This window comes from Adiantum capillus-veneris, chromosome 18, assembly GCF_014529385.1.
Source record: "Adiantum capillus-veneris isolate H3 chromosome 18, ASM1452938v2, whole genome shotgun sequence".
Taxonomy (NCBI): Eukaryota; Viridiplantae; Streptophyta; class Polypodiopsida; order Polypodiales; family Pteridaceae; genus Adiantum; species Adiantum capillus-veneris.
This window is the reverse complement of record NC_140948.1, coordinates 133,815,809-133,827,813: the sequence shown is the minus strand read 5'-3', so window position 1 is coordinate 133,827,813 and position 12,005 is coordinate 133,815,809. Positions and strand designations below refer to the sequence as shown.

The 12,005-nt window shown below is 42.1% G+C and overlaps 1 protein-coding gene across 1 annotated transcript; it reads right to left on the bottom strand.

Annotated features, from left to right (window-relative positions):
• Window positions 1-2,588: 2,588 nt before the first annotated feature.
• On the bottom strand, window positions 2,589-5,489 carry LOC147436460 (uncharacterized). Its single transcript, XM_086487859.1, has 2 exons — window positions 5,456-5,489; window positions 2,589-3,064 (listed from the first exon to the last, which is right to left on the bottom strand). Exons 1-2 carry the CDS (start codon window positions 5,487-5,489, stop codon window positions 2,589-2,591), a joined length of 510 nt encoding a protein of 169 aa, XP_086343985.1.
• Between the last annotated feature and the right edge of the window lie 6,516 nt (window positions 5,490-12,005).

The window sequence follows — 12,005 nt, the reverse complement described above, 5'->3', positions numbered from 1 at the left end:
ATGAGATTCAATCAATGCATTCTCACTCTAGTCAAGTAAATATTTTTGTACACATAACATACTACCGCAAGGCAGGGGAGGTAGTCAAAACAATCACTTCTTCATATCAAATGATAGGGTGCATGACACACTATTTGTGCAACATTGCTTCATGCTACACCGTGACTGGTTACAACAAGAGGGTGTCACTTGTAAACAACATTGGGTGTGGTCAGATGGTGCGGCCTCACAATTCAAGGGAGCCAGGCCTTTCTGTTTTGTTGCAAGATATGGTGGACTCACAGGGATTGGGATGAGCTGGTTCTTCTTTGGATCAGGGCATGGCAAGGGTGAGCATGATGGTGCAGGAGCAGTTGTGAAAAGAACCTTGACCCATGAAAAACTAAAACCTAATGGAGCTATATTGCAGTGTGCAGCAGATGTGGTTTCTTATTGCCAGGCCAACCTATCGCAGGGAGCACCTGCATCATATCCTTCAAAAGAAAGGGAATGTGCTCGTGTGTTCTGGGAGGTTAAAGAGGGAGATGTTAAGAGGGAAGTTAAGTGGAATTATGCCACTGTGGCAAAAAATCGCTCTTTGCATGCTATTCGTGGTCACAACCCGCAGGATCCCACTGCCCTTGCAACAAGAAAGTTGGCATGCTTCTGTGATGCATGCATGAACGGAAGGTGGAATCGCTGCATCAATAAAGCTCACGTGGAGGCTTGGGATTATCAGATTCTGCAGCCATTACTTGAGCAAACAGATGAAGTTTCGACAGAGGAAGTCGTTGGCTATGATGACTTCACATACGAAGGTCATCATGATGTGTTGAGTAGCGCTCTATGTTCTGGAGACACATTTGCTGTAAATCCAGATGCTTTAACCAACTTCAAAGATGTGGATTTCTATATGGTCAAGTGTGTTGCAGAAAAGGAGAAGGTGGAGAAGGGGTACATTGATGAATGGAGCAATGTAATTGACAGAGGCTCATATGTTGTGCAAGGGCTGTATTACAAGCAATTGGATGCATACACCTTCAAGCTAGACCACAAGAAGCCTATCATCCACCTCCTCTCACATCTGGTGCGATGTATCAAAATACCCATGGAGCACGTCCCAAGGAGAAGGCAGGTGTACACAATCACTCCAGAAAGCTATGAAGCAATCTGTAATAGCATGCCCTTCAGCTTTTAAGTTGTATCCATTGGATTTCCTATATACCACTTTGCTGTGAGGGTATGCAATTTTATTATAAAGTTGGTTTTGTGTCAGCATGCTCAGCATGCTAACTATCAAACTGTTTACATTAATTGCCAGCATCAAATTATTTACACAGGGTTCAATTTTACAATGACAGTCACTGCCCCCAAAACCCTTTAGGCCTCCTCGGAGGGCGCTTATAGTGACCGGGCTGTCCTTCTCGCTGTTTGTCTTCTTCCTGCTGCCTCTTTTCTTTTCTCTCTGCTTCCTCCTTTCTCTCTGCTTCTTCCTTTGCTTCTAGGTTGGCACTATGCTGCTACCTTTCTCTTCTTTACCTCTCTAGCTTGTCTTTCTCTCTTTCTACTCCTAGGTCAGCTTCCCGCTGTTTGCGATGAATTTCTTCCAGTCTTTTAGCCTCTAAATCCATCTTTTGAATGTCAAGCAAACGTATGATGACTGCATCAAAAAACTCATCTGAGCCTGTCTCAAACACATTATCAGCAACATATGCTTCCCGATCATCCATTTGTAGCCAAAGAAAAATCCAGGACTTCAAAGTTTCTATAAGGAACTTTTCCCTCTGCTCAGCACTCTGGTGCTCTAGACTGGGAGTAACAAGCCAAGTTTGTGGTGGGTTCTGAAACACTTTGTAGAAGCTATTATCGATTATAAGAGTGTTTTGGGCGTTGTACCCCGGAGTGTGTTTCTAGAACAAGGATAAGTCTTTCATAAACATGGGTTTTCTCTGGATCTGCCAGGATTTATTTATACAATGCGCTTGAGCAAAAAACCCAGTAATCTTTGGTACCTGCTCTTTAAAAACAGTACGGCAAATACTCATGACTTTACTATGGAGGCTTGTGCTCCATATAAACACATTAAAGAACTGCAGGCACCAGTCCAAAAAAAAAGGTTGTCCTTGCGACATAACACCTACTTATCAAGTACATCGTATTTCAGCATTTCATCTGCATATGCTGGGGGCTTTTCACCAAAGCGAGGCTCTACCACTGCCACCAAAAGACCGTTCAGGTCCAGCACCAGAGCCCTTTTTTCATCACATAAACGCTTAGGCACCCATATTGGGTCTGGTAGAGGATACCATTCATAAAAAATAACCGGCCCACTTGGGTGCACATAATTTAGGCGCTCAATAATACTACGGGCAAGCTGTGAATATCATTCAAGGAGTTTTTCAATCTCCATTTTCTGTCTCCTTAACTGCCTGGCTTTGTGGACTCTCCATCTCCGTAATTTTTGCCATTGCATGGCCGCAATTGCATCAGGCATGACGATTAATGCATGTTTCTCTTCCTCTGCGGGGAAACCGCGATACGAAATGAACAAGTTAAAAAAAAAACCGCAAAAATTATAATGAACTATTACAATGAACTGCTGCTCAGATTTATATTGCACAAAAATACATTTTCATTGGAAAACTTTTTAGTTGAGCTTTACGCAAAAAACCCTCGAGAGGGCTGTTGTCACCAACTTCTTGCTCATCTTCTATGTTGTCATTCTTCAAAGTTTCCCCTGAGCCACTAGCCACTGTCTGCTGAGAAGCTTCTGCTTTGTCAGTTGCAGCAGGCATTGCTGGAACACGAGGAGCCATGACAAAAAAATCATCTTCTTTTTCATCTTCTAAGTTCCTGCTCACATCACCGCCTTCCTCCGTTGTTTTCATGCTTTCATTTGGCATCTGTTGGGAGCCCTCATCCACCCCTTCACTCCTTGCATCTAGCTCAACACCCTTCTCCGTCGAAGGGTTCTCACATGCATCCAGCTCATCACTCTCCTCGATCGAAAGGTCCTCCATTACAACCTTTCCCTTGCCCTTCGTGTCACGCACACTGCCCACATCACAGAGGGACTGCCACATGCCTGCAACAAAAAACGTGGATTAAGACTCATATAAGCATGTCATGTATGCTAGAAAATGTTTGATATGTTGTGACTATGTGTGCGGCCTGGCATACATTGGAATCCATTATGCTGACAAGCCCAGTATGCTAATTCAAATTGCCGAGTATGCTAACTAGCATATCTAATATGCTAGTTTGCATCTGGAGATGGTAGCTTACTTACTAGATTTGCCATTATGACAAAATTACTCTAGTCTGTACACTGAGCACAAGTATGCTAATTAGCATACAAGATATGCTAATTAGCATATCCAGTCAACACACTCAGTATTCTAATTAACACTGTGGGTATGCTAATAAGCACACCTTGTATGCTAAAAGACAGTCCTTGTATGCTAGCTACTAGCAATCCCAGTATGCTAATTAGCATACCCGGTATGCTAATTAGCATACCCGGTATGCTAATTAGCATACCCGATATGCTAATTAGCATATCCAGTATGCTAATCAGCATACTCAGTACGTGAATCAGCGTACCCAGTATGCTAATTAGCATTCCCACTATGCTAATTAGCATACCCAGTATGCTAATCAGCATACCTAGTACGCTAATCAGCATACCCAGTATGATAATCAGCATATACAGTTTGCTAGTTAACATTTGGATATGGTAGTTAACTTACTAGATATGCTAATATGCCAAACTTACTCTAATCTGTACACTGAGCACAGGATATGCTAATTAGCATATCCAGTTAACACACTCAATATTCTCACTGGGTATGCTAATTAGCATATCCAATATGCTAATTAGCCTACCCAGTATGCTAATTAGCATACCCAATATGCTAATTAGCCTACCTAGTATGCTAATTAGCATATCTTTTATGCTAATTAGCATATCAAGTATGCTAATCAACATACCCAATATGCTCATCAGCATACAAGATATGCTAATCAACATATCCAGTTAACACACTCAATATTCTAATTAACACACTGGGTATGCTAATTATCACACCCTGTACAATCTTACCAGATGTTGGTGTGATTGGATGTCTTTGCCCTGTGGGTTTCCAACACCATTCTTGTGGTATCCTTTGCTGGCAGGTCACAGCTCTACATTTTGTCCACAAGGAGCATGTAGTTGCAAAGCAGAGAAAGTGGTAGATATGCCCACACGGCATCTTGACCGTGGCATTGGTTCCCTTTACTTCAAATGGCAAACTGCAGCCACTGCATGGGCTGATCATCGTCCCATCGCATACCCCTTCTATACTTTTTGTAAAAGTTCCCATAGCCATATTACACAGGGCAGTGGGAATGGAGGAGCCTTGTAGCATCTTGCTCATGTGCATTAGGAGCTGTAGTTGACCTTCACATGCATTCACTTTTGATTCCATAACCTCCACATTAATCTGCACACCAAAAAAAAGAGGAACATGGTAAGTACATAGGTTTGTTGTTCACATATTCCAATCATACGGTGGAAGCATAAAAGTCACGCACTTACACGCTGACAAGTTGAGTCAGCAGCAAGAGTGTCCTCACTGTCAAGAAATGCCAAACCTTCCAATGTCTCTTTAAATGTCTCTATTTTTACTTTACACTCTATTTCCCTCTTTGCATCCACGCTGTCGCTCTGTAGTAACCTCTGTAATTCATTTTCAGTGTCGTGAAGCTTTTGTCTCATAGCAAGCACAATTGGGGTGACCCTAGCATTGCTTGCTTGGACAACCCTCGCAGCTTCAAACTCTGATTTTGTAGTTAGAAGATGTTCTTTAGCATCTTGCAGTTGTTTGCTGAGAATTTCAGAGGCAGCCTTTATGTGCTGCAAATTCTCAACACCAAAAAATGACAGGCTTTCAGCCTGCTGGTGAGTGATGTGGCGAGAGATGGGTGTCTCCTTGGTATCCTCCTTCATTTCAGCTTGTGCCTCCTCGATGTTTTGACATACATTGCATATCCTCCACTTTTCGACATGGGCCTCGTAGTACCCTTTCTCTCGGAGGTCCTGCAAATGCTGGACAACGAATTCAGCCCAATTGAATTGCATGGCTGAGCTGGTGAATGCAGAGTTGATCTCCATGTTTGTTGGGGGATTCTGGTACACCTTGTAATGCAGCTACATTCGAACATATCAGTACGCAAACAACTGCATTTAATGCGATAGTGACTACGATTCTTTGACTCTCTGAAAATACTGAACCACTCCACATCACTGATCTGATCCCACCTCACTAGTTTGGGGTTGGCACCAGCAAGGGAGAGGCCATGAACATCATTGAACTCTTCTGCTGTAATACATAACTTGCTTTGTACTGGGACTGTAAACTTTGGAGCTTTCCATCGGGCGGAGAAGAAGCAGCAGAAAGTTAAGCCCTCGACTTTGTTTTTGGTTCTCTCTTACCTCTGTCCCCTATGCCCCGCTTCTCTCCATGCATGTTGACTGCCCCACTCCACTTCTCTCCATGCATTTTGACTGCCCCACTCCCCTCAGAGTAACACTGCGTAAATGGTCAGGAAAGTGGATTCAGGGTGGTCCCCCTATTTTGAAATATTTGATGGATTCCCACACGTTTGAAAAGTTACACTCTCATTATGCTTACAAGATATGCTTGTTTCCACATGATAACTAGCACAAAAAGCATGACAAGTTAACATGCTTACACCCATTAGCGGCTCACTTTATAGATTGGGTGTCGATGGGATTCTTCGCCAATGTGTGCCTATGGAGGGTAGAATGCAAGTTATTTCAGAGGCACATAATGGGGGATCTAGTGGACATTTTTCTATTGATATTACTTTCAAGAATATTTTGCAGGCTGGTTTGTGGTGGCAGACTTTAATATCTGATGTCAAAAGCTTTTGTAAAACATGTGATATATGCCAAAGAATGGGCAGACCCATAGCAACAGATATGACTCCTTTAACACCAGTCCAGCCACTAAGTGTTTTCATGAAATGGGGTCTGGATTTTATGGGTCCATTCAAGAAGATTACTCAAAGGAAGAATAGGTATATATTGATGGCTACCTGTTACGTAACCAAGTGGGTAGAAGCTAAGGCTCTTCCCGACAACACAGCAAAATCCACTGCTAGGTTTCTATTTGAGAATATTGTCTGCCGATACGGATGTCCTGTGGAGATTGCGTCAGACCAAGGTACACACTTTATAAATGACACTATGGATATTATCATGGGTATGCTTTCAGTCAAGCATCGGAAATCAACACCATATTATCCTAGATGCAATGGGCAATCCAAAAGCAGCAACAAGACTATTAAGATTATCCTTACCAAGATTGTGCAGAAAAAGCCAGAGCAGTGGGACTTGAAACTTCAAACTGCTCTATGGGCATATAGAACAACTTATAAGGTCACTACGGGGTTAATACCATTTAGAATGGTGTATGGCACTGAAGCTGTTGTACCTATGGAATTTGTCATACCCAGTCTCAGGATGGCAGTAGAGCATGGCTTGGATTTTAATCACAATCTAAAAAAGAGACTAGAGGAGCTAACACAGCTAGATGAGTTGAGATAGAGGGCTATGCTGGAACAAGAAATTATTCAGCAAAGAAGAAAACACTGGCATGACAAACGAATTAAGGTCAGGGAGTTTCAGAAAGGCGATATGGTTCTCTTATATCAATCAAAACTAGGCCCTAAGAAACAAAACTTGAGGATAGCCTGGACATGACCATTTGAAGTTGATTGGGTGTTCTCCAATGCCATGGTAAGGTTGAAAGATTTGCCTGGATTACTATTGCCGGGAGTATATAATGGAGCCAAAATCAAGCTCCATTATTCAGAAGCCAGAGAAACTTTTCGGGAAAGGGGTACTGATGGTCTGGGAACTGAAAACTAAGAAATTCCAGAATCAGCTATTTTAGGTCTTTTTCATGTACAGCTAGTTCCAGAGCCAATCAAAAAGTCATAATGGTACCAGTACGACCAAACCATGTCCATACCAGAAACAGAAAAGTATGGAAACCAATATCAGTTCTAACGGTCAGAAGGACTATCAATTGTAATCATTTCAAAGACAAGAGAGAGACTTGTCCAATGCATGTCTGCCACGTCACTTGTGGTGCACAGAACTCTAGGAACGGTAAGTGGTGGAGCTTTTATGGTGTAAACGCGTATAACAGTGAGGCGAGTAAGTGTTTTCCTCGCAAATCTCTTGCACGACGCCTGCCTACTATTGTTCATTCACCATCGCCAAGCTCTGAAGTTTCCTCACTATAGCCGCAAACTTCTTCGTCTGAGGAGACTATAAATTGCTGCTTATCCTTGCCAGCCACACTAGGATACGGGTTTGACAAATCAAGTAATTCATCTTCTTCTTCGTATACTGATTCATTGTCTTCACGGTGTATGGGTAGGAAGAAAATATCGGAGAAGATGCAAGAAACTATAGAAGAAACCCAAGCCCTTATTGTTGTTGCAAAAGCAACTCTTCCGCTTATTCCTCATAGTAAAATACAGAGATATGTGTTTACTCAGCAAACCAAGGCCTTACTTAGACTGTGGGATTTGCATGTGGTTGTGCAAGCCACAAGAAAAGAGTTTGACACAGCGATTATAAGGCAAGTTCTGGATTCCTTCAATGCCGAAGAAGGAAGTACTATGGTCTATGGTAGGAAAGTGTCAGTCACTCCAGAAAATATTGTTTTCACATTCCAAATGCCAAATGTGCCAAAGCCATCTGTGGCAACCGCAGAGCAAATTAGTGCAACCTTGAAAGAAGATGATGCTGCCAAAAAGAAACAAAAAACTAGTGCGCAAGAGGTTCTAGTAGCGCAGGTTTGGACATTCTTGCTGCTTACCGCTTTGTAGCTGAAGCTGTGAGTCTTAAAAACAATTCGACTTATGTGTCAAAGAAGCTATTTGCTATACTCCTAGCAAAAAGATTGGACACTACAATTTCTATCAATCTCTATCAGATATTGTCACATAATGTGCTTCAGCAAACTACCAAGTTGAAGTCTCAGAACATTTTCAAAGCTTGGTATGTTTGGCAGTTTCTTTACTGGGCATCTCCTTTAGACGCCCATGCCTAGGTAAGAATGGCTTGGAGCCAGAATCCATTTCCAGTTCCCAGCAATGTGGATTTATCGTCAGATAAAGAATACCTAGAAAACCAGTTAGCTCTCACTGGACAAAAGAGAACGGCCACACAAGAGGAAGCTGGCAGTTCTAAAAGACCAAGGACGACACTGACTAAAAGCACCGCTCTTCTTAAGCAGTTAGAAAGTCAGATCCAAACAGTGTCTACTGAAAAGACTCTAGCTAGCCAGAATGAACAACCTCTCGTTCAGACAACTGGTGGAGTCAGCCAGTCAACAGGGCAAATTTCAACAACCACCAGTACAGGACAAGACCAGTCAGATAGGGCCAGTGCTGAGCAGCCAGTGGATCAGACTGATAAGGGAAAATGACCAGCACCTTCAAGTACACTTGGAAAGGTTTCCATCCCTTATAGTGAAGCGGACTTGTGTTTAACTAAGAAAGACAGGTTACAACAGCTACAGACTCATCCTCTCAAAGGACGTCTACTTCTGTATAAATCTGATTATTCTACATCACCATATATGGCTCCTGTCACGGTTTATGAGCCAACTGCCTGTGACCCAGCCACACTGAAGGATGGTTGTTCTGTACTTATATTAGTCATCTTGGAACACTATTGTGAATGCCATAGGACAAATGCTGGATGCTTCAGTGTCAGATGATGAATTAACCAAGGTAAAAACTGAACTGAAGGAGGCTGAGTAGCAGATTGAAAAGCTGGAGTAGGAGAGAGCATCCCAGACCCTGCACCACAGTATCATTGAAACTCAGTCAGCTAGGACCATTCAACAACAATCAGAAAATAAGTTATCCAAGGTGGAGTCTGAGATACGGACCTTGAGGGAAGAAAAGGTAGAAGCTGAAAGGGCTGCAGACAGATTTGAAACTCTATTAAGAATGAAGCAAGTTGATTTCAACTCATTGCTGACTAGTCACACTAATCTGAAAGCCACATTAATGGAAAGATACATCTATAATAATCTGGCTGAGATATTAAACCCAAAAGGGAATGTTGTTTTCAATATGGACAATTTGAGGACTCTCATGGAGACAATGTAGAGTGATTTGCAAGGCAAACTCTCTGAATATACCTGGTACTGGTGGAGAGGGGTGGAGAGGGGGCTGCAGGAGGGAATCAATCAAAGATAGACCAACAAGACTAGCATGAAGGTCAACAGTTGAGGGATCAGCAGGTGGGAGATCAACAACCCAGCAACGCTGAGAATTCACCAATACACCAGTCATGGCACAATATGGATGATAAAGGGAAAGGCAAAGTTGTGAATGAGATTCTAACAGGTGATGAGCGACATTCATTACAGCTCATCACGTTGAACAAGAGATTAAGACATCAACAGGCTCCTATAACCAGGATGTATCTAGAGGATGATGATCTTATCACTGATCTGGAGCGATTTTAACGACTATATGTTGGTGTTAGGGAAATGGTTCAACATTGGAAATCAGCTGCTTTCCATTATCAGGAGGTGTGCCGATTGCATGAGCATCCTAGTACAATACAACTACTAGAGAGAGTGCCTGAATGGATACTAACTGTTGATGAGGAAGTAGCTAATCCACATTGGCAGCGACATTCTACTGCAGATTGTCATTCCCTAGCCATCGAATTAGAGCTCTTGCTGGGGAATAAGCTGACATATAAATGTATGAAAGATGTCAGAAGTCAATTAAAAGAGGTCTTAGTGCAAATGTAGATTGCTAGGGGAGTTCTGGATCAGAGGGTGCGAGCTATCCTTGAAGATCAGACTACTACCAGCAAGGGGCCTCAAACTCAAATGACAGTAGGAGAATAGGCAACTGCTCTGCGAAGATTATTTCAACTGGTTAAAGCTACCAAAAATATGATGTAGCAGGAGAACCAGGCTTTCCTTACTTTTCTAGAGTTTGTACCTGATTCCCCAGTTCTCCTGTATGCTTTACCAGCAAGAGAAGCGGAGCTGCCAAGGTTTTTTCCAGCACTATATCCTCAACATACAGAACTAGTAGATCAACTCACATACTATAAGATTACTGATGATCTTCAGGATTGGTATGAGCGATAAACTGTGGAGTGAAAAACATGGCAAACGCTATTCAATGATGCTCTTCAATTAAATACTTCCAGAAATTAAGAGATGAGGTGCAAAGGATCAAGCTGTGTATAGGACAATGGAAAATCCAAATTAGAGGTTTCACTAAGATCACAAACCAGCTGTTGCAACTCATTGTTGAGTCCTCTAAAGTTCTTGAAAAGGACATTACGGCTAATCCAGGCCTAGGACCACATTACAAAGAGATGGTTGAGATTCTCCATACAGATTCACATTGTCACAAATTGGCCATAACTTGTCTAACAAAAGGCAGACGCACGCTCTATGATCCCGACACCAAAACTTATCATCCTCTCACGCCTTATGAAGTCGAAATGACCACAGAAAGGCGGGATCAGCTTGATCAAGAGGCCATTTATAGACTCATTTAGAAGGACAATGCTGGCACTAGGACTTTTGAGACACCATCAAGACCAAAGGGCAAAAGGAAGAGGGTTCAGTGGAAGGATACTGGGTAGTTTCATCTCAGAATTCGATGGAGGAATTTACCAGCCGTTCTCAAAATCAGACGGTGGATTTTCCCACTCAGGTGTTGATATCTCTTTGCCTAGACACCCATGCAATTACAATTATAGGGGTGTCAAGCACTCAACAAGCATGAAATATGGCATAAAGCTAGCAATACCACAATAGCCAGAAACGTCAGAAGAATACGCTCATGGGGAACATAGGCTGACTCATGAGGAACATAGGCCAATTCAGCAAGCAGGCAAAGAGCTTCCTCAACACTTCAGAAGGATCAGACGGTGGATTTTGTTTTTAAAAAATTTGGAGTCTTACCAAAATTCAAGAAAGGAGGGAAGGATGTAGATGGCGGAGATAGTCTCAATAGTTGGGAACCGGCTCTTGGAAGTCGAACAATGGACCAGTCAGTAATTACCGTGGCGGTTACCACAGTAACTTCAAGGGGCTATAAATAGGACCCATTACATTGTAATTGGGTTGGATGTAATTTTGGACTGCTTATCTTTTGACTTCTTACTCTTAGTTGTGTGGTTTTAGTCCTGAAGCTGTTCCTGAGCTACACTATCTTCACTTGTAATCCTACTCTGTAATCCTTAATACAATAGTCGAGTGTACTTCAATCAGATATACCTTGTATTCATTCTTCATGAAATCTAAATTTGAATTTGAATTTGAATTTGAACACTATTTTCAGTCATTCAGTCTGTCTCTCGCTTCAACAGATGTATTTCAGTTCATGTAACTATTCCAGTTCTGTTTCTATCTTCTCTTCCAGTTCTACTGATTGAACTAATGAATCACTAGTAGCTGTAAATTCTAACACTAGAATCAGTTATCTAAAGAGATCAGATTCAATTCCAGATACCAAATATGTTGGATGCAATGATCTTCATGGATTCTTCACTCGCACAGTCAATTTACAGAAAACCATGCAACTCCACAATGACACTTTTCACGTCATAATTTACATGTGCATATACTCAAGTATGCTGTGAACTTTGAAAACAAAACCATGATGTGGCTGCCATGTGACCTACCCTGCTATATCCACAAGGGGGACACTCCATTTTTAATGAGACTAGCCCGTTTTGAGGCGATTGCAAAAGAGGCAAACCACTTCCGCCAAGTGAAAAAGGAAGTTGCAGACGCCTTCAAGAAGCACAAAATTGGGCAATTTTTCTTGTCCAACATTGCAACTCTCTACTTCCTTGTAAATGAGGAGCCCATCTGGCAATTGATGGGTTGGCTCCATATCGTAAATATCCCAATCCCACCTCTGCAGATATCGAGAGTGAACGAAAAATGCAA